Genomic DNA, 22,971 nt, shown 5'->3' on the forward strand with positions numbered 1-22,971 from the left:
CCATGCTCAGTAGAGATTGTCTCCCAACAGATTTCTAGGTAATTAAGTGTCATGTTCACTGATTCAGTGTAGTTTATACATCATAACATTTCACATGCCATGGCGCTGACGCTCATTTCTGTTTGGGAGGGGGCTGCTGTGAGACCTTGTACCATGCTCTGTATGTGAAATCAGTACAATGGAATGTGTTTGGGTTATGTTATCTGTTCAAGGACTTTTCCCGCAGACCATCAGAGACCGTTAGGAGCACCTGGGATTGTGAACTTGAGAAGATTCTACGGGGGGAGGGATTTCATTTGCACCGAAGGTTTTTAGTTTGAATTTGGCGTGCTTTCATCATTCTCAGCTTTCTCTGTGATCCTGCATACTGTTCTTTAATAAATCAGATATCTTTGAATTCCTGCTCATGAGTCTGGTAGTGTTTTAGAATAGGCAACCATTACATAAAGCTGAGAATCCCCGAAGTTGTACCGTTAGCTCCTACCAAGATCAGTTTCTTGCGAGGGAAAATAGTTAACAATGGCTGAGTCCAAGCTCACGACCGGGGGACTTGAGGAGACAGCTAGCTTGATGCCCGAGTCAACGGTCAAGAGCGGAGAACTGAACCTCACCCCAGAACCTTCAGACTCCCGGGATGAATCGAGTTCCAATTCTGAGGTGGAAGAATCTGATGATGGGGAAGAGCCAGAGCAACCAGCACCCAGCGAATTGCTTGCAGAGTTGATCACCTTGGATGAAGTAGGGGAACCCCAGCCAGGGACGTCGGTGGCATCCTGGAAGTATCGGTTCCCTCTAACCCCAGACAAAGAATTTACTACGGTGTCAACAGAGAGAAAGCTGAACACACGAGGGAGGGAGGGCTCTCAAACCCCTGAGAGACTAAGAGTGGTGGAAGCCAAAACAGAATCGATAGAGTACATGCTAAGAAACCTGTCTCTGTCACTGAGGGGCAGGGGAGGCGCGGAGGAGATCCCAGCTTCCTGCAACCATCCCCCATCCTCCCATCCAGACCACTGGCAGAGCGGGGCCGGAGACAGCTCCGGGATGAATCTCCACCCTGCAGGGCTCAATCACCAGTGTCCCCACCCTGAAAAGGGAAAGCTACTGTAACCTGGGGCCCAACCACTCAAGTGGCTGCCGATTCCACTCCAACCGGAGTGGGGGTGAGAGACTTTTCTGTCAAATTCGATGGGGATCCAACAAAGTTATCTTTCTTTTTAACTAATGCTAAAAGTTGTATGAGGCAGTTTGGAGCATGCTTCCCTTCCGAAGAGGCTAAGATAACTGCCATTGCCACCAAGTTGAAGGGTCGAGCGGCTGACTGGTATGTTCAATTAAGTGATGCTGACTCTCCTGCACTTGATTATTTCGATGATTTCATGTGGGTGCTAAAGCTGCATTTTGAAGATCCTCTGCCCAAGGCAAGAGCTAAGAAGGCGCTGAAGGATCTTACCCGGGGCCAAATGTCCGTAGCTGATTACGCCCTAGAGTTTAAGGCTCTAGCTGGGAAGATCCCTGACTGGTCTCAGTCAACCCTAATAGAATGGTTTAAAGAGGGACTCAACTGGGACGTCCTACGGTGGGTGTTGTGTAGAGACGACCCAGAGTCATTGTACGACTGGAGCGTGCTCAGCCTTTCTGGCCAGGCAGGTCAACATACCTTCATGCAAACCAGAAAATCTGAAAAACCTCCTGCCACCATAAGGGGACCCCAAAGTGCTGCGACTGCTGCCCGGCCGAGCTATAGAGCCTGGGATGAGGAGAGAGATTGGTGCTATGCGAGGGGTCAGTGTCTTCGATGAGGAAAAGAGGGCCATCAGGCAGCTGATTGCCCAAAAGCCAAGGCTGGAGATCGAGCTAGGAAGCCGCCGGCCAAATTGCCTCCCCCCCCTCGCAGTGGATGACAGCGGCCAAAGGGACAGCCGATGCTGAAGAAGTACTACTCGGGCGGGGCTGAAGACGACTACAAGGAGCCGGCGGGAAACACCAGCCACCTGCCATGAAGGGCGCCACCGGGCAGGTGGACGAAGATGGGCACGAAGATGCTATGGTGCGTGCTGACTGTCCCACTTTAGCAGTAAAGGTGAAATTGGGTTCCCGCACAAAAACTACAGAGGCTTTAGTTGACTCTGGGTGTTCCAGGTGTTTAATTCACCCTGATCTGGTTGCTGCTTTGGAACTGCCTAGTTCCCCCCCCCCCCCCGCCAGCATCCTTTGATCTTCACACAGTTGGATGGTTCAATGGCCGGGGGCGGCAGTGACCCATTTCACTGGAACTGTGGCAATGCAAATGGGCAGGCACCATGAGACTTTGAAATTCGTTGTAGCACCTGTTGGCAATCCCTTGGTAATCCTGGGGATCCCCTGGTTGACCTGTCGAAGCCCATATATAAACTGGGAGCACAGAACTGTAACGTTTACAGATGGATTTTACCAACCTCCTACAGCGGAGACGATTGCACATGCAGGGGTTGGAAGGGCAGCGATCGCCACACCGCGCCCTGACTTATCCCAATTAGAAGGCTTGCCTGCTCAATACCAAGAATTTGCTGACGTTTTTGGGGAGATAGAAGCAGATCAGTCCCCCCCCCCCACTGGAAAACTGACTGTGCAATAGAGTTAGTCCCTAACGCTCAATTGTCCAAGCCAAAAATTTATCCGATGACTCAGAAGGAGCTTGAAGCATTATGGGACTTCATTGAGAAAAATCTGTCAAGAGGATTTATTGAACCTGCTAATTCCCCAGTTGGGGCTCCTATGTTATTCTGGGAAAAGAAAGATGGCACGCTTCGACTCTGTACGGACTATCGAGGGTTAAATTCCGTCTCTATTGTCAACAAGTACCTTCTCCCGCTCATGAAGGACATGTTAGCTCATTTATCAAAGGGCAAGATTTTCTCCAAGCTCGATCTTCATGAAGCCTATTTCCGCATTCACGTAAGAGCTGGGGATGAGTGGAAAACTGCTTTTAATTGCCCGCTAGGATCGTTTCAGTACAAAGTCCTCCCTTTTGTGTTAGCAGGGGCACCCGGAGTCTTCATGCAGTTGATTAATGAAGTTTTACATGATCGTTTGTTTAAAGGGGTTCTGGTTTACTTAGATGATGTTCTTATTTACACTGAAACCGAGGAGGAACACGAACGCCTCCTCAAACAGGTGTTACACAAACTTAGAGATGCCAAACTCTATGCCAAACTTTCCAAATGTGAATTTCACAAAAAACAACTTGATTATCTGGGCTATCGAGTGTCTGACAAGGGTATAGAAATGGACCCTGCAAAAATGCAGGCGATTTTAAGTTGGGAACGCCCCCGCACCCAGAGGCAATTACAAAATTTCCTAGGGTTCAGTAATTATTATCGCCAATTTATCCAGGGGTTCGCTGAGATTGCCTTGCCCCTCACTGATTTACTCCGTACCAAGGGCTTGAGGGAGACACACAAAGTGAAACCTTGGGGCCGTGCTGAATTGGACGCCTGAATGCCAGGCAGCATTTGAAAAGTTGAAAACCCTTTTCACTGCTGAGCCTATTCTACAGCACCCTGATCCTGAACGCCCCTTTGTGGTCCAAGTTGATGCTTCTGACTCCTCAGTTGGGGCTATTTTGTTACAGAGGGATTCTGAAAATCACTTAAAACCCTGCGCTTATCTGTCCAGGAAATTTTCTGAAACCGAACGCTGTTGGCATGTTTGGGAAAATGAGGCATTTGTTGTAAAAGCCGCTTTGAAAACCTGGCATCACCTCCTTGAAATTCAAAATAATTTAGAATAGGCAACCATTACATTAAGTTCCCCATCATTATTATTACTTGCCTCTTTGAAAGGTACTGTTTTTCGTTTTGCTTTTGGAAAGTATAATCACATCTCCTCCTTGATTGTCAGATAGGAGCAACAGCATTGCTTGTCTGTGTTCCTCCACTTTTTTAAAAACCACATGATCTTTACAGTATTGCTACATTCCTTCACTTCGATATCTCAGCAGATGTAGATGCTTTGACATACAGTGCAACTCCTGCCTCCTCTCTGTTGCTTCTTTTATTTTAACAAATTGCATTCTTCAATTGTAGTATGGTCATTAAATCATACTACATTAATATCTTCCTGGATGTCATCAAGGTGGGAGCCATCTGGATCTTGGGGGTGATATAATTCCAGAGGGCTTGTTTATTTGCTGTACTCGAAGCATTAATGTATAGACAAAGAAGGCCATGAACTTTACAAACAATCTTCTCATTCATTAACAGGCCCATTTTAGCAACCTTCCAATTTCTTCCACAGGGCATAAGTTTTGCTAGCAGAGGGATAATGTCACCAGTCAGTCCAGAAATTGTAGTATGTTTTTGCTTTTCCTTCATTCTTAAATGGTGAGGCTATTTTGTAAATGTAGTATATATGCCACATGTGGAATGATTAATCCATACAACCAAATACAGTCTTTATTTAATGGCCTTGCTTCCTTGCGCTATAGCTTCAAATCACATTATCCTACTCTAAATTTGTTTGGTCCCTATTTAAGTTCTTTGCCCTCTTCAACCTTTGTTTTTTTTATTCTACAAATTCTTGTTGAAACCTGTTCTGAGTTTAAATATTATTACAACATACAATTAGTATGGGAAGAATTATTGCTAGTGAGATACCATATTAGTCCAGATAGTGAAGCATTCTCCAGTTTCGTTCTTTTTTCACAGTAACCATCTGTGATAGAAAGTGAGAGTGGCCTTGGAAGACGGGAAGAGATGTTGCCTAGGAAAAACAATCAGATAAAAGAGAAGTCTGCAGCAGAGTAACGGACAAAAAAAGAAACTTGGAAAGGACCTACCCTAATTACTCTGGCAGTAAATAGGGAGGGCGGGAGAATTTATTTATTTTCCATCCCACCTTTATTATTTTATAAATAATTCAAGGCGGCGAACATGCCTAATACTCCATAGGGAGGGTGGGAGATTTTATTTATTGGTTTTTTGTTTGTTTATTTTCTATTCCACCTTTATTATTTTTATAAATAACTCAAGGCAGCGAACATACCTAATACTCTGTCCTCCTCCTGTTTTCCTCACAGCAATCCTGTGAGGTGAGTTGGACTGAGAGAGAGTGACTGTCCCAATGTCACCCAGATTTGTACTTCAAACTTGCAAGATTCTGTTAACGTAGCCTTTCAATAAAGTAGAATTATCTCATATTGTGTTTCCTGTCTGGTTTACCTGGGCAGGCTGATTTCATCTTACATTTTCATTTTTCTAGTAATTATTTTGGAGGACTTCTTGATACTCCCTAGAAGGTTTTTGAAGTTATTCTGGGTATTGCAAGGAGGGAGAGATAAGAATTACTTACTCTGTAAATTTATTTTATAGCCCAAATCATAATTTCTCTTGATAAAATAATCAATGATTTCTGTTCCTTAGATGAGTAAATCATTTTGAGTTCTTTTAAGGAAAAAAGTGGGATTATTAATAAATGTAAAACTCTGTTTCTAACAGGAAAATATATTATCAGTGAATACTGAAAATACGGAAGAACAAGGCAAGAAGATAATGCTGTCTGAACTGAGTAATTTGGGACTTAAAAAAAATATGAAAATAGAAGTAAGTTCTGCATTTCCAATTTTTCATTTTAGTATATTTTGTATAATCTGAATAATGAGGTCCTCATACCTTTATAAAGACCTAGCTAAATTAATAATACAGGTAATCCTCACGTAACGACCATTCATTCAGTGACCATAGGAAGTTATGACACGCTGAACAAATGGTAATTATGACTGGTCCTCAAAGTTATGGCCGTTGTAATGCCCCTGCAGTCACGTGATCAAAATTTGAGCACTTGGTGATTGGCCCACATTTATGACAGAGGTGTGCGCTTCACTCACCACTCACCTATCTCCTCTCCATCTCTGCCCTTTGGGCCACCCTGCAATCTGCCACTGCTGCCTACCCCTGCTGTCCCCCCACTGCCCCTAGCTGACCTTTGTCATCTTCCTCCTGCTGCTCTCCTGGGATTGCGAGGCCTTTCACCACTGTTAGCCACCACCTTTGCCTGGGGAGCTGCTGCCCGCATCACCGCCCTGCCTCCTCCACTGGCCCCATGCTACTGCATCCTCCCCAGCTGGTCCTGGAGAGCTCCCCTCTGGCAGACTTGCTGCACATGTCCTAAGGCCGCACCCTCGCCCAGCATCAGCAGGAGGAAGAAGATGGCAAAGGTCAGCTGGGGGTTACAGGTGACAGCAGCAGAGTTCAAGGTGCCCAAAAGGGCAGAGATGGGGAGGAGATATGCAGGTGGGAGGAGTTGAAGCAGAGGCGAGGGCAGTGGAGCTTTGTCTGCCGAAGGGAGATTGCCGGGCCTGGCTGGGGAGAAGGCAGTGAGGCGGAGCTGGCAGTTAGCGCAGAGTAGAAGAAACATGAGGTCCTTACCTAACAACAACACAGTTCTCGCCTAACAACTGCAACCGGGACTACCAGAAGTGCTGTTGCTAGGCAGCATGGTCACGTGATGTTTTGCTTAATGACTGCTTCACTTAGTGATGGAAATTCCAGTCCCAATTAGGGTGGTTAAACAAGGACTACCTGTGCAAAATGATTTTAATTTCATTCTTGATATGAATCCTTTATATTTTGATGCTTTGAATAACTTTGTTTCCTGTACTCAGTGGTGATAAATATGTACTTGACTGAGTAAATCTAGTGTTAAAGATAAGCTTTTACAAATCACTTCCTTTCTAGGGTACAATAACAAATTTTAATAATCCTGGCGAATTCTACATACAAGTCAATTCTCCTGAAGTTCTAAGTAATATTAGAAAACTTGAAATGAAACTGAAAGAATACAATAGAATTAATCAAGAATATATTCCTGTCAAAGGAGAAGTTGGTGTTGGAAAATATTCTGTGGATCAGGTAAATTAACTTTTGAGTAGATAAATTGAGCAGCTAGTGTTTAGCAAGACCATTGTGGATGTCAGTGCCCAAAAGGTGCTTCCACCTGGGGGTGCAACAACATGTTTCAGAAGGGGTGGGTGCACTGTTTGCACCTCCTTAACTATGTATTTTCCTGGAATTGTGCAACAATTATACAAGCCAGGGAAAGAAATTACTTCTTTTAAGGAGGCACCAAGTGTAGTGTATGCACCCAGGCCCGCTTGAAAAGTACCTTTTTGCTTGAACAACTGTAGAAGTTATCCTGAAGAATACATTACCAGCAATATAACATTTCTTTTTATCTCAAGCAAATAGATTCATATTTATCTTTTGACTGTAAGTGTGAAATAGTAACTTGTAATTTAGTCAGAGCAAGAAATGCCATAGAAAATTACAGCGCAAGACAAGTATTACTCTGATTTTTTTTTTCAATAAAATAAAAGCTGGTGAAAAGTATAGGGGAAATTAAGATAGATGGTTCTACTCATGTTCTTGTTTAAAATAGACTGTGTCACCTGAAACCTGTCATATAAGTGTATAAAATAATATTCAAAAATGCTCTTCGGGTAATATAATCATATATAGCCTATTGAAAGGATAGTCTGTATGTTATGAGGAAGAACTGACTATTTGATTTGCTTCTGTTAACTATAAACTACTTAAATGTACAAAATTACACGGAGAGGTACTGTTTAAATTGAGGACAACTTCTGGTGAAGATCATAGTGGTATAATTTTTCTGAAGCGAAATAACTTGTTCACATTCAGACTTGGTGCAGGATACTCATAAAAGAAGTAGATATCCTCACGAAGAGTGCTCAAGTACTGTATATTGACTATGGATATGGAGAAAATATACTACTAAACAAAATCAAAGGATTGCACAAAGATATTTCACAGTTCCCACCCTGCGTAAGTATAGTTTAAATATATAAGGAACTTTGAGGAAAATGTACTGTATCTTTGAGAGTATATTAAGTATCCAAATTTTGACTGCAGGAGAGTCAAAATTTATGTCAAAATACATAAAATATGCATTTTTTAAAATATCTAATGAAATATTCTGAAAGTGTTGCTCCTAGAAAAATAAAAAGTTTAGTTATTTTTGTCCTGTCCAGTACTTGTGACATGAGGAATTTTTGATGGAATTAAGTCTTCTCCTGATTCTTGGTCAAGGGTCTTTAAATGTTGATTTCTGTTCTTGGGTAATCTTTGAATGGAGAATAAGGTTGTTGCATTTGGAGAAAACTTTTGAGTAAATGTATTGAATACTGGATTAGTTGAATACTCACATATTTATAAAGCCAGTTTTTTTAAATACAGAAATTATCATGATCTTGTCCCTAATAGTCAATAGTATTTTGACTATTTAGATCAGCCTTTCTCAACCTTTTGACCTTGGAGGAAACCTTGAAATATTTTTCAGGCCTTGGGGGACTGCTGCACATTCAGCTCAAATATAGGCCAGAAATTACAAAATAATTTTATTTGCTTCATGTGTAGCCTGTATATATTCATTAACAGTGTTCTTAAGCTAAAAACAAAGAATGAAACTTACCTCTTTAATATGAAGTTGCCTGAATTTGAAATATTTTTTTAAATAAATTGTCATCTCCCAGGGAACCCCCAGTGACCTCTCGCAGAACCCTAGGGTTCCATGGAACCCTGGTTGAGAAACCCTGATTTTGAGCATCTGTATATTCTAATAGTGGCATACTGTTTGTGCTTCTGTTAACTAGCATCACCAGCTTTCTAAACTACGTTTTGCTTTGTTTTTAGGCCATTAAGTGTTGCATTGCTGATGCTTTTGGTTCAGAAGAATGGAATGTAAACTGCAAGAATATTATTGCTCCAATTCTTATAGGAAAATATTGTTCATTAATTATCATTGATGTTTTGATGGATGATATGCCTTGTTTTGCTGTAGATGTTGTCTTGTCAGGTTGTGGTAAGTTTAGATAACAGTAATAATACATTTTTGTTATAGGAATTGTTTATTAAACAAGGATTGCTAAAATGAAGTTTAGTGAGCAGACTCTTACACTTAGCAAAGTCTCCTGAACCGTATTCCTGTTAATATGTCAGAAACACGTTGAAAGAGATAATAAAGTATGAACTGAACAGCTTTACATAAAAAGTCTTTCTTTGCTGTGCTTTAATTTTTCTGTAAGATTACTCATGGCAGATTAATAAGCTATTTTTTTACCACTTAAAAATATTTTGCAATCATCTAATTTGGAAGTCAAGTATATTTACATTTTATTACAAACATAATGCTTAATTTGTAATTCTTACGTATTTTGCAGTGCTGTGTAGTCTTCAAAAATGATTCAGAAGCAATGATTTAGAACAGGCCTGCATGACTTGTAGAGGGAAAGAGCCACACTGATAAATTAAAAATAATCACAAAAGAATACCTGGCGTGCTGATCAGCTGTTTGGCAACCAGTAGAGCAGCGGCAGTGCTGGAGCTGGTGGTGGCAGTGAGTCTTGGAGGCGTTGAGTAGCACGTATTTTGGCTGCTTGGGGGGACCACATGTGACCTGTGGGCCATATATTGTGCAGGCCTGGTTTAGAACCTCACATGGATGCTGTCTATTGCATTAGCTCAATTTTTTTCAGACTTCCATATAAATCTGAAAAAAAGTTGTCAGTACCTTAAAGAATCCACTCATTAAAGTTAATGTGACTTTTTCACAAAATACAAACTTTTTCCCCCCAGAAACCTGACAAAGGTTGAGCTATAATGAGTAGCAAAGAGCTTGTATTCCTATGACCTCCAAATCATTCTTTCAAATCATTTTTGAAATGTGCATAGCTGTAGTACTGCAATGTACATACTGTGTCAACCAGTGGCTTGTTTAATTTGTAGTACATCATTTTCCTGAAAATTTATTCTCTTATTGGGTCAAATTCTACATAGGCAGTGGTGTCTGCCCACATCTATAATGAAGGCAAGATTATTTTTAAAAAAAACTTTGACATTACAGTTCTAAATAGACATTACTGGAAGTAAATATTAAACTAGGTGGAAGTTAATTCTGAATACACTTTTATTTGCTCTATTAGTTTCTTTATAGTCTTTCTTTTCATGAATCAAGTTACAGTTGTTGCTGGTTTTCAGACTGATATATTTAATTTATATAAATATACTTGCTATGGAGTAAACCTCATTTAAATCATTGGGACTACCACAGAATAAAATAACATTGTCAATATTATACTTTCCATACCATTCTTTTAATTTGCCTTATCATCAACTTAGATTTGCTTTGGTATTTCCTTTTTATTCTCCTCATTTGGAATATCAGAAATCGGAATTTTAAAAAATTATTCTCAATTCTTCAGAATTGACTCACAGCTGCCCAGACTCACTGGCCAACAGATAGATAACTAAATACACAGATGCTTCTGCATAGACATGTGTATTTACCTCTCTGTTGTGTGCAAGTAACTTTGGCATTGTGGAGTAGGACCATGCTTGTAGACTGTCACCAGGAAAAGCTAGTATGGCCTGAAGTTCCCAAATGCTATGCAGAAAACATGTTTTTGATCCTTTGGGAAGACAGTTCATAGTTTGTAAATATTGTGTTAGAAACAAAATTTGATTTTGAATTATTAGTATTCATTAGTTGATACATATTTACTGTAGCTAACTCTGTAATGGATTCCTTTTCTTGGTATATCTGTCTTGTTTTTGATATGTGTGTGTGTGTGTGTAAAATATGTGTGTGTGTGTGTGTGTGTATAAAAGACGTTTGTATGTATTTAAGCAGAGTTTTCATTTGCAGTATTTTGTCCACTGCTAAGGTTCAACTATTTATAATATGCTTTACAAATAAATTGGCTAAGATGATAAGTTCTTGGTTTTCAAGAAGTCAAAATTGTGGCTTTGAATACATTATGTACCGTCATATGTATTAATAGGTAAACACTTGCATGAAATTATCTTGGAAACTATACATGATTGGAATTCAAACGAGAAGAATAGTAAGAAGGAAACTTCAGCTATAGGTAAGTTCATTGGACTTTTCTCCCTAACTAAACTATGTGAAATTAGGCAAAAAGTTAAGTAACATGCACTGCTTTAGAACATTCAAAGATCTAGGAAAGAAATGCAACATTTTGGGGCTCCAGTAATGTTCTCATCCTTCCACCCAGTCTGTAGCAGAGGACTGGAGAAGAAGAAAATATTGCAAGTGAATGAACAGCGGCACATCTAGTGTTGGAGAATTAGGGCCATGATCTGAATTATTTAGACATTGGGCATCTAGTAGGAAATAGATTATACCTCACATAAAAGATACAAAAGGGAAGAATGGTAAAACCAAGCTGACTTCCAAAGACTCCTGTTACTCTAGTCCAGTGTTTCTCAATCTTGACTACTTTAAGAGGTGTGGACTTCAACTCCCAAATTCTAAGACTTGAAGTCCACACATTTCAAAGTTGCCAAGGTTAAGAAACACCGCTATAGTCTATCTCAATAAAATACAGTTCTTGTGGAATCGCTTTCCTGATCTGGTCTACCTTGTAGGACTGACAGCGGGTGATTAGAATCAATGGCCTAAATGGCCCTTCCATGAGGCAGCAGTTCGTTTATTCTTTGAGGGCCTGTAGGCCATGAAGTGCTAATATTTTTTGGATTGCTATGACAGTTTAATTTAACACTAGTGTTGTGTGTGTGCCCCATGCTGTTGGAGAGGAGACAGTATAGACCCATAATGCCTTTGGGTTTTGTGATAGTATAATTTCCTCATCACTGTCGCAACCAGTCTTCTATAGCAATCCAGTTCCTTTCCCACCCAGTTTTTGTTTTTGCTCTAGTATGTTCGATCTGTATGGTGGGAGGGGATAGCTTCCTTTTCACAAATGAATTTCATGTACTTTGTAAGCCCTGGATTCTCCTAAACCCAGTGACCCTTCCTGTTTATACAGATGATTCCATTTTCTTACGTATGCATTGGCATTCATAGATTGAATAGTGGAAATAGGGAGATAAAAGCAGATACTTCTTTTAATAGCATTTAGTTAGGATGGTGAGGAATCTTTCTACACAAATTCTTAAATATGTGATTAGAGCTTGCAAATCAGGTTTTAAGAGCATTTTTTTCCCTTAGATCGTACTGTGGAAAAAAAATCTGTTCTAGAGAACAAAATGGAATGGAAAGAGCTGAATCATACTGGTTGCTTAACTCCAAAGATTGTCTCAGTATCTATAGGAGATGCATTTTTGGGCATGATTGCCCATATACAAAACCCAGGAGATTTTTTTTGTCAACAGATAGAAAATGGATGTAAGTCCTTTTATGTTGAGATTTAAATACTTGTGCACCAGTATAATTAGTGTATTTAATAGATTGAGGTAAGATAGAGACATTTATGTAAGAGTGATAAAGAGCATGGGAGGACAGCATTAAAGTGTAAACTGCAGGCTGTAGATCATTTTATAATTTATGATTTATCGTATGAACTATCTGAATGCCTAGGCAATTCTGTAATCTCAAAACTAATTTCAGATCCAGCTGAAAGTCTTAGAAAGCTAAGGAGAATGGACAATGTTGCTGTAATTATGTATTTTTGAAACATATTTTGTTCTTTTTTATGTAACAATTTTCATGTAAGTATATGTGTTGTTAGGCAAACTTTCTGAGCTTCAACTATCCCTACGTGAATATTGTGAAAATACCTCGATCACCCCAGATTTTCGTCCAGCAATAGGAGATTTGTGTTGTGCCCAGTTTACAGGTATGGAGGAGGAAGAGACTGCTTGAATATTATTATTATTACTGTCATTATTATAACCATGATCATTATTATGTCATTTCTTTTTGTACTAATAAGGAATCCTCAGTATGTGTGTCTGTTAAAGAACAGATCATCAAACCTCTATCTTAAGGACTGGCAATCTAACGTTCAGCATGGAAAACAAGTAGGGAAAATAATAAATAGCAAATATGTGTTTATTAAGGATATGCAATGTAGTTTGAGTATAAACCTTCTTGAATTTTACATTAATGAAACAAAAAGACTATGATTCACAAGTTTGTTTTAAGAGTGGAACATAACATAGCATATGCCTGTTCAGCTGTTTTTCAACTGAGTTGTGACTGAGAAGTAAAGAAATAGAGGAAGAGGGATAGTCAGAAGAGGGACAGGTTAAGATGTGGTAATGAGAGCAGGACATGATTGTTGCAAGGAGAAAAGATTCTTCTAATATTCCCATTCTGATGCCTTCAGCTATAATCATGGTTGGGGTTAACGCAGGTCACAGTGCTGAGTTAAGCTCTTGCCTGACACAAATGGAGGTGATGGTCTTGCTGATTCTTCATCCTATCAACTTACTCCCCTCTGTTAGCAATTCAGGGTCTGTTATTAAGGTCATGGAGAAGAGGAGCTGCCTTCTTCTGAATCAGAGCTACAGTAGACTTTGTGTCACCAACGAAGCAGATATATTGTGAATCCCATGGCAGCTTAGAAGGGGAATTATTTGCAGTTTGTTGACATCAACTGCGTTGCCCACAACTTGTATCTGATTAAAGGAATGCAAAAGATTTTGCTGTAAACCATCTCAAATACAGAGCTTCTTGAAACATCGCATTTTGTCTAAGGAAATGCTTCCTTGAGGGTGAAACAGTGTTTTAAGCTCAGGAAAAGCTGTATTTTTGAGCTCAGAACACTTCCAGAATCCTCATACAGTGGTTCCCATGTAGTTTCATTTTCAAAATGATTCGAAATGAAATATTTTGTGCATCCCTACAACTGATCATGTGTGATATAGTAGTCTCTGCAGCACCACCAAAGGAACTGGATGGAGTTCCTTTGTGGCTCCTTATACCACTTGATTTGCAGTGAGATTCAACCCACCTCCCCTCATGGCCCTGCAACCACTCTCATTTCCATACCTGTGGCAAACCATCTTCAAGAATGGCTAAGGATGATGATGCTGATCTGGCTTTACCTTCCCTCCAGTCAATGACACTATTGAGTCAGGCATTGGTTCTCAGGCTGCAGACCACACAAAGCATGAAAGTGTTGCTCTGTTCAGCAGATGCAAAATGACTGCTCTGGTTGCTGTCTTGGGCCATTGGTTTTTTATTTCTGGCCAGAAGGTAAGCAACTTTTTTAAAGTTATTGGTTACGGGGAACGTAGAACTTTATGTGGATGAGTTCTGTATATGTGCCCAATCAGCACCTGATCGTCTTTGCCTGACATTGAAGCTATCCAGGGACAGGCCTAATGAGTAGTTTGATGGCAGTCCACCATGAAATTCCAGGGCTGTAGGCTAGACTGGGAAGTGAAAAATTAATAAAAACCAAAACAAGAGGAAGGCAATGGAAATCTATTCTGTATTGTTGCCAAGAAATCTACACTGACATATATATGAAGTTGCCAGAAGCTGAGTTTGACCAAATTTTGCTATTACCTGGTTTAAAAAAAAACAGACTGGTAAAAGCAGAGGGTGCGTAAGTACATGCATGTACTGGTGTGCTTCACATTCAGCTGCCTGTAATTTAGCCAGTCTCTTAGCCCAACATATCTCATAGGGTAATTGTTGTGAGGGAAAAATAGGAAGAGGGTATATTTCCTTCAGGTCCTGTATGAGAAGCGGGTTATAAATCTAGCAAATGAATAAAATAATCAGAAAATAATGCTGTGAGGTTGTAAATTCAAAGCTTGTCAGTAAAATGGTTTAGCTTGGTTTATTAATGAATTTGCACTCTGTGCCTACTTTGTATCCTGCTGATGCCTTTGAAAATGGAGTCAGTCTTCATTTTTGAAGGAAATGGAAGACTTCACATCAGTGGGAACAAAGATCATACATATGCATACTTAAGCTGAACAAACTATCCCAGTATCTTTTTAAAAAGCCGCCTCCGTATTTTTTTGTTGTTTATTGCTGGATGAGCTTTGATTCTTAACAGGTATGTGGAGTTTTCAGAATGCATTTTAAAAAGCAAACAACATTGGTTTGGATGGTTTGCTGAAGTATGTATGTACTCTATATTTGTCTGTTCTTGTTAGACTTGAGCTTCAGAATGCATCAAAGAAGCTGAATAGCCAATTTCTGTTGTTTTGGTTGGTGGCTGTATGCTAGAGCTGCTTTACAGGCTGATAAGGATTCATGAGACAGTTTTGTAAGTTCGTCTGATATTAGTGGAAAGATCCTCCTTGCCATTAGAAAGAAATTACAGAGGGCTCTGGTGTAATGTCTTATTTCATAAATTGATTCTACATGTGAAATAGCTTAGGTAATTTGCTGAAATTATTACAACCCTGTCACTTCAGTAAATTTTGCTAAGGACTGAGTGATTCATGCCTAAGGAGAAGATTTACTTTTGGTTTGAGGCAACTGCCTAAAGGTTTGACATTGTATGTAGAACATTTCTGTTTTCTTTGTTTTGCTGATGAGCTGTAAATACTGCTATTTTTACCAAGCTTAGCAAAATAGTAGATGGGAGGTATTGGCTTCTTTTGATTTGCTGACCTAATAGTACCAGCCTTTTGTGTGTGTACATGTTTTGATAGCAAGTACAGGAACACAGTGAAGAAACACCAACCTAGTACTGTCATAAAGGTGAATTTCTTCCAACATGGCTAGGAGTCTTCAAATTGGGAGACGTAAATTCCAGTTTCTGACTGAGGAAGATTAACGTAGGAGTGTCTTTTTGTCTTTTTGTTGAATCTAGCACTTCAAGATAAGAACAGAGAGTTGTTAGAGTTGTCTCTTTCAATTGTTTCTTTTGGACATTTTTTTTCAAATTTACAGAAAGTTCCAGAATGTTTCTATAAAATGGCTAGTCAGTAGCAGTTATCATGGATAGATATCCTACTTACTTTAGTGGCCAAGGGGGAAAAACAAGAGAGCAAGGAGTTGTTCTAAATTCTTCGCTGTGACCAGAACACAGAAAACATTTTGAGTTTGGTTCTACCAGAGCATAGCCAACTTGAAATAGTCCAATGAATTTTTGTTTTTTTGGTGAGCCACTCAGTTTTGAGGTTGGAAAATAGCATATAATTTCAATTTTATAAACTTTAGATACAGAATAACTTAGTGAAATAATCATTTGTTCATAAAACTAAGGAAAAGTTTGAAAATAGAAAGCTTCGATAAATTTCCATTTATCTGTTTAACTCAGTACTGCCAGGGCTGGTTACTAGTTTCAGATAAGAGTTTTTTTTCCAGCCCAACCCAGAGATTCTAGAGACTGGTCCTAAACCTAGTGACTCCACTACATTCAGAAATAGTGCTTTTTGTGTGATTAGGCATTGTTAACATCTCAGTAGTTTGCTCTAACAGATTTACTGAGTAATTTAAAGAAAAGATTAAAATATTGGTTGTTACTATGCTGACTTAGATGCTAGATTTCCAACAGGCTCAAGTGTACATCCAGTAGGTTTATCACAATTTTATAGAATTATTTTCAGGTATTGCAACTAAGGATGTAAACAGAAGCTAGACTATTATCTTCCTTGACTTGTATCCATCATGGCAAGTTAAAACAAATTAAAACTATTGGTGAGAAGTTAGAATACGAATGCACCATTGAATTATGAAGTATATAGCCCCTCTTGAACCTGTTCTGGACTCAAAAATATTATATGACCATGGCTATTTTCCTTCCAGGTAAAGACACTTTAATGGGTGCTATTTTTTAAATCCAATTTGGAAAATGATTTTTTTGAATTCCAGACTGGCTTCGGGTTTAGTATTAGCATTGAAATGGACTTGGCCAGCCTGATGGAAGTATCAGAAGAGGAACAAAAGTATTATAACACTGTTACTTCAGCATGATATCTCAGGAACTTTTGGTATCGTTTGCCGTATCTTAATGGGCTGACTCTGAGAGCTACTTGTAAGACCATCGTAAATAGTACTGAGTGAATACTTTAGAATTCTTTGGCAATTGGAACAAGGTGGTATCAACAAGTTAGGTTGTTCTCCCCTGACTAGGGTTGTACTCTTTCTGAAGGAGCAGCAGAAACAACATTTCAGGATGTTAATAGAACATCACAGCCACAAGCACAAGAGGTTACATCTTGTTACCACAGCCACTTCAGTTCTATCAGCTTTAGAATTTCTGGACCATAATAGTTTAGGTGCATTGATTCATGATATATCTATTGATTACTTAAATATACTGCATATAGAGCTGCTGTTATGCATGTATTGAAACTCCAGCTACTATAAAGTGCAGAGCTTGACTAGGGTTGAGCAGCTTATGGCCCAGCTCATCTCCCTTCTTTTTCATGTACCTGGATAAATCTTTCAATATTATTCTTCTGAAACAACTATTTCATTTTAAAGAAATAAGCAGTAAAATAGTTTGCTGACCTTCTGATAGGCTCAGTGTATCTTTTTTATTTTTAAGAGCATAAACTAGAACTGTCCCTGTTGTTGATACTGCCTTTATTTTTGTATTGGGCACCTAATTGTGATTTTAGTTTTTACATCATGCTGTATTTTATGTTGTATGTTAATGTAGTTTTCTTGGTTGTATCACCACTGATACACTTTAATTTAAAATAAACATTAGTAAAAGCTAAATATGACTCCTACACATTTTTTTTCCAGAAGATAACCAGTGGTATCGTGCATCAGTGTTATCCTATATTTCAGAGAAAGCTGCTCTAGTGGGCTACATAGATTATGGAAACTTTGAAATTCTTCAGTTAAGTAGACTTCGACCAATTGTTCATAAATTAATGGAATTACCAATCCAAGCTATAAAGTGTACCCTAGCAGGTAGGAAACAAAAAAATTATAAATTGAGTACTGAGGGAACAGTGCCTTTTGGTAGGAAATCCTTAAGGCTTCATTTTTTTCTCATGTGTGTATGTGTAATATCTGTACTAGTTGTATTGGTATGTATATCACCCTTCTAGAGAAGTCTTTACTCTTGGATAAACTCAGCACAAATATATATACTGCCTTTGAAGCAAGGTAGTAGGACTGTCTCATTAGAAGGTCTCCTGTTGACTAACTAAGCTATTCAGAATTACAAAAGTAGCAATTTTCACCATATTGCATCAGGGCCATAAAACTATAAGAAGTCTATACAGATAGATGAAAATAGCAGTGGCATAGTAGATACATCGTTCAGAATTAGACATTTCCTCACCATTACCATTCTTGATCTTCAGATTCTCAGAAACATTTTTGTAGTAATCTGTGAGCATCCCAGAGAATGTGGTATGAGCTGAGTGGTGCATTGACCAGAGAACACTAGACTTGGTATCTAGCCAGCATCTCATCTTTAACTTCTATAGTTAATACCATAGGTGTTTTTTATTGTATTTGAAAAATCTGAGCAGTTGCAGGGATAAAGAGGTACAAATTAGGAGGAGGAGGAGGATTTCCAGTCCATGTTCAAACTGAGTGTGCCACCAATGCCATGTGTGAAGGTGCCCTGGATTATAGAGCCAGCTGTATTGTGTAACGTGTTGAAACAAGGTGATTCAAGTACATAGAAAATTTTATCCAGGGAGAGATTTTAACTTCGCAACTGTAAACAGCTTCATGTCTAGAGTTACCAGATCCCTTTTTTTTTTTTCCCAAGTGGAAGTTTATGTTTTTGAATCACATGTACTTATCTTCAATTTGCTTACCAATTCCTTCTGTGTGCTACTTTTCCTTCATTAAGTAACTTAAATAAGTGTAGCATGGCAGCAACAACAGACTGTGATGCCTTGAAAAAAGTGGTAGGAAAAAAGATGGTGGCACCATGTTTGCTTGCTGGCTGGCTCATATATTTGTCTATCCACAGCTTGGTGTTAATATACCAGTGGGATTTGCTGATATAGATGCAAAGAAGAGAGGGCAAGTTTGAACTTCCCAGTATTCTCTTTAGTAGAGATATATTTAATAAAAAGATACTTTAGTAAGAAGTATCTTTTTATTAAATATATATATATAGGTATGTAATACAAGGATCAAAACCAAGCTGCCCAAGACATTTTTCTGCAACCTTTAATGAAACACTGAATCCTCTTCCACTCATTTGTTAGGCAAAGGGGATATGGTGTTTCATTAAGGTGCAGCAAAATGTCTTGAACAGCGCTACTTAGATATGGAGAATAGTTTCTGTCTAGATGCATACAAAAAGAACGTAGCAGATGTGATGTGGTAGGCAGGCAAATATCTCAAAGACAGTAAGAATTCCTAAATGGTAGTACAATATTAGATTGTTCTTTACAAAATAGGTTTTGGGAGCCATAGTCCAACTGCGGAGAAACCAGATACTCTCTTTTAAAGAATGAAATAAAAAAATGATCCTTCTGTTTTCAGGTGTGAAACCAGTATCGGGGATTTGGCCTACAGAAGCAATTTCTGTCATGAAGCAACTGATCCAGAATAAAGTGGTTGCCATAAAAGTCACAGATAAGAAAGTGAACACTTTTGTGGTAGAAATTACAAATGAATCCGTGACTCCAGCAATTAATATATCTAAATATCTTTTAGAGTTAGGGTATGCAATGCAAGAAGCACCTATCCTTTTGAAACAGATTGAAACAGTGCAAGAAATTAATGGTAAGCATGAAAAGTTATTAATATGAGTTCATAATAAAGCATTACAATGATTTTTACAGTAGGTTGGTGATAATTTGAGTTTAACAGTGGTGATTGAATACAAACTACTAATGTTAATTGTAAGAGCTAGTACGAGGGTAGGTATTTTTTAGGGTCAGGGACAAATCTGGACTTTTGAGAGCATGGTGTGGTTCTTAAAAGTGGCTGCCATGGTATGTGTAGGCTATGAAGAAGATTATTTTTCCTGAAGATAAATTAGCTCTCCAAGGTAATACCTCCCTACCTGGAACTTTATGAAGCCCAGCAGCATTTCTACAAATAAATATGATATCAGAGGCTGGTGTTTTGTTTTGAGGTATATCATATAAATATTGTTAAATTTTTATTTTGTAAAAATCAGACAGGAAAGAGACTAGTAAGTACAAAGTGAGGTGTCCAGAGATATGTTGGTGACCCTGGGCAATGTCCACTCCTTACAGTATTTAAATATTCTGTCTTCATTATGCTTTAGCCAGTTACCACTTACCATCAATTAGTGTTGAAACTGAAACTGATGCTCCTAAAAACAAATAGAATTGATAAATATTTTGGGTGGCCTACATATATGAATTCATTAATAGAATACCAAAAGAGGTACTGAAAAAACATAATTGTAGTAGATCTTCATATTCTCTTGTCCTTTCCTATAGGTGAAAAGCAGGAGCGAGTTAATTGGTCATGGGTCAGATTAACTGCTAAACAGGTGGTAAATGTCATGGTCTGTGTGTTGTGCAACCCCAGCAAGTTCTATTGCCAGTTATTAAACAAAGACGGTACATCTTTTTTTTTTCTCCTCCTGTGCTCTGTGTTCCTCCTTAAGGGTAGGAATAGGTTTACTAACTTCAGGAAAAGGGCATTAACATGGTAAACACGCAGTTTAAACAAGTGTATTGTAATTTGGGGCAAAACAATTAAGTTTATTTATTTAATTATTTTCTATTCCGCCTTTACTATTTTTATAAATAACTCAAGGCGGCAAACCTACCTAATACTCCTTCCTCCTCCTATTTTCCCCACAACAACAACCCTGTGAGGTGAGTTGGGCTGAGAGAGAGTGACTGGCCCAAGGTCACCCAGCTGGGTGTTATATGTATACGTATGTTATATGTATGCTGATTACATATCAGTACAGGGAATTTGGCAGGGGGTATGGTAACTCAAAAGTTCAAGCTAATGTGCAGAACAAGGCAAATTTTGGTTTGGTAATATTTGGGAAGGAGTGAAAAATGAAACTGGAAGGCATTTCATTAATAAGGGAAAAAGATGAAGCAAGCAGATTTGCAGACAGTTGCAGGAAGTAGATAGCCTTGAAGAAATATGCAGATGTAAGAATCTTCTCCAAGAACAAATTGTTCATATTTATGGTATAACCTTTTTTGGCTACTCTTTATTAATTAAATGAAAATTAGTTAAATAAATGTGTACACTGGAAACATATTCTGCTCTTATTTCTACCCAAGTGCCTTTTTTCTTGAGAAATGCCCTTGTTGGATATGGATAGCCCATGGGCACTTATTTGGTCCCCTTTAGCATGTTTGGCCTTATAGGCCTTCACTGCAGAGGCTAGTCCAGCACAGCTCTTACTGGAAGATTACTAATTTTGAGATAATCTTAAAATACCTCAAGATCTCAACCAATTCTTTTCCAGATTTGAATGCTCTTAACGAACTCAACTCATCTTTAGCAGAGTACTGTGAGAAAACAACACCCAACATTTCCCAAGTAACAAAGGGGAAGGTATATGGTGCTTATTTTTCTGGTAAATAATGTTTTTCAACTGTTTCTTTTTAAGAATGCATCAAAGAAAATTTGTTGTATGCATGTGTCAAATTTGAGTGTAAGTTTAAGAAGCAAAAGAATTTGTTAGGCCTGCAAATATTCCATTTTACCATACTGTTGAACATGACTAGTTCAGGTTAGTACAGTGCTGCATTTTATTTTATTTTTATTTTTTCCTAGACTGTTGGAGCTTGATGTAGATTTTTTTCCTCTGAATAAGATACTATATTAACTACATTTCTTGCATTGCAAGAGACTAATGTTATTATCTAGCTATAAATGGTATTGGTGTGAATTAAATAAAATTGGTCAAGCTCAGGTTTCTGGAAAAAAGTAAATTATGTGTTTATTCAACATCTTTTTTGCTCTTTTAAACTAGGTGATGGTAGATGGTATCGTGCCCTTGTAAAAGATGTTATTTCATTTGAAATAATTAAAGTTCAGTTTGTAGATTATGGAAACTGTGAAGAAATTACTCTGAATAAAATTAGACAGATTTCATCTACATTTTTGAAACTTCCATTTCAGGGAATCAAATGTTGGCTATCAGGTAATTTCAGTAGTAAGAAACTGTTGAATTCTGTATAAGACATTAAATTAAAATCTAAATAATATAGTATTTCAGCTGGAAGATATACATTGGGTACATTATAAATTTGAACAATTTATTTTGTATTTTGAACAAACAGTTTAAGCTTGCTTTTTATTAAGTTATTCTTTAAAAGGCAGGGAGCTGAAAAATTTTACAATTGCTCCAAAATGTGACAATACTTTATAGTAAATATGGCTGAGTCTTAAGTCACTCCAAGTTGCTTCTGACTTGGAATTAATGTAGAAATGGTCTTCAGTCTGATCTTTTGAAATGAGTTCTAAATTAAAAACTTTAGAAAGCGCCACTGGGGTAAACAGTAGTTTTCAATATGGACTAAATATTGGAGAATATTTAGTTGAGATGCTTACTGTTATGCAGTCTATTGAGCAGGTATTTACTGGGTATCTTAACTCTGTGGTTCTGTAATGCTAAACTCCATAATAGGACATACTAGCCCCATCTTAATAGAGACCAGACATAGAAAGAAAAACTTCTTTCCTAGTATATCAAACATTTCTACTCAGCAGTTTGCTACATTCCTATAAAAACATTTCCAGTCATTCAGCGATTCACTTCCTCAGTTGGCTGTGAGATAGTATTACATTATCTCTTCTATTGCCCAGCAGAGTCAAAAGATGAAAAATCATAACAATTTTCTTAATGCTTTGAGAAACCTGAAGTGTTTCTCTTGTTCATGAATTAATTTGTACTAAAATTACTTATACTTGTTCTGAAAGAAGCACATGGAATATTGTGCTCAGTGTGGTTTCAGAAAGCATCTTCTATTGAGTAATGAACAGCTACTTAAGGTTTTCTCCTCCTCCCCACAGGTGTGAGGCCCGTAAATAAGGAATGGACTACAGAAGCTATAGCAGCCCTTCAGATGTGTGCAGCTGGAAAAAAACTGCAGGCCAGAGTAGTTTCTGTAACAACAAATGGTGCTGAAGTGGAGCTTATTGACAACTCCAGTAGCATTCCCATAATCAGTGAAATGTTAATTAGGGAGCATTTGGCTCTTAAAAAGGAGTTATTGTCAAATCAGAATACATTACCCGGTAAATTGATAACAAGTGATTCCCAAGGTAATGTTACTGTTGTTTGGAATGGTATGACAATCCCTA

The 22,971-nt window shown here is 38.3% G+C and overlaps 1 protein-coding gene across 1 annotated transcript in view; it reads left to right on the forward strand.

The window, feature by feature from the left end:
* The window catches only part of LOC134500473 (tudor domain-containing protein 1-like), a 41,592-nt gene that overhangs the window by 8,610 nt on the left and 10,011 nt on the right, over window positions 1–22,971 (forward strand). Inside the window, exons 5-17 of the mRNA XM_063307810.1 lie at window positions 5,478–5,582; window positions 6,717–6,890; window positions 7,680–7,823; window positions 8,691–8,859; window positions 10,838–10,924; window positions 12,028–12,204; window positions 12,548–12,655; window positions 17,485–17,655; window positions 19,198–19,440; window positions 20,130–20,252; window positions 21,128–21,238; window positions 21,638–21,808; window positions 22,681–22,932. Coding sequence (XP_063163880.1) covers window positions 5,478–5,582; window positions 6,717–6,890; window positions 7,680–7,823; window positions 8,691–8,859; window positions 10,838–10,924; window positions 12,028–12,204; window positions 12,548–12,655; window positions 17,485–17,655; window positions 19,198–19,440; window positions 20,130–20,252; window positions 21,128–21,238; window positions 21,638–21,808; window positions 22,681–22,932 — 2,035 coding nt within the window. The remainder of the gene's footprint in view (window positions 1–5,477; window positions 5,583–6,716; window positions 6,891–7,679; window positions 7,824–8,690; window positions 8,860–10,837; window positions 10,925–12,027; window positions 12,205–12,547; window positions 12,656–17,484; window positions 17,656–19,197; window positions 19,441–20,129; window positions 20,253–21,127; window positions 21,239–21,637; window positions 21,809–22,680; window positions 22,933–22,971) is intronic.

This window comes from Candoia aspera, chromosome 6 (assembly GCF_035149785.1).
Source record: "Candoia aspera isolate rCanAsp1 chromosome 6, rCanAsp1.hap2, whole genome shotgun sequence".
In the NCBI taxonomy this organism is placed as follows: Eukaryota; Metazoa; Chordata; class Lepidosauria; order Squamata; family Boidae; genus Candoia; species Candoia aspera.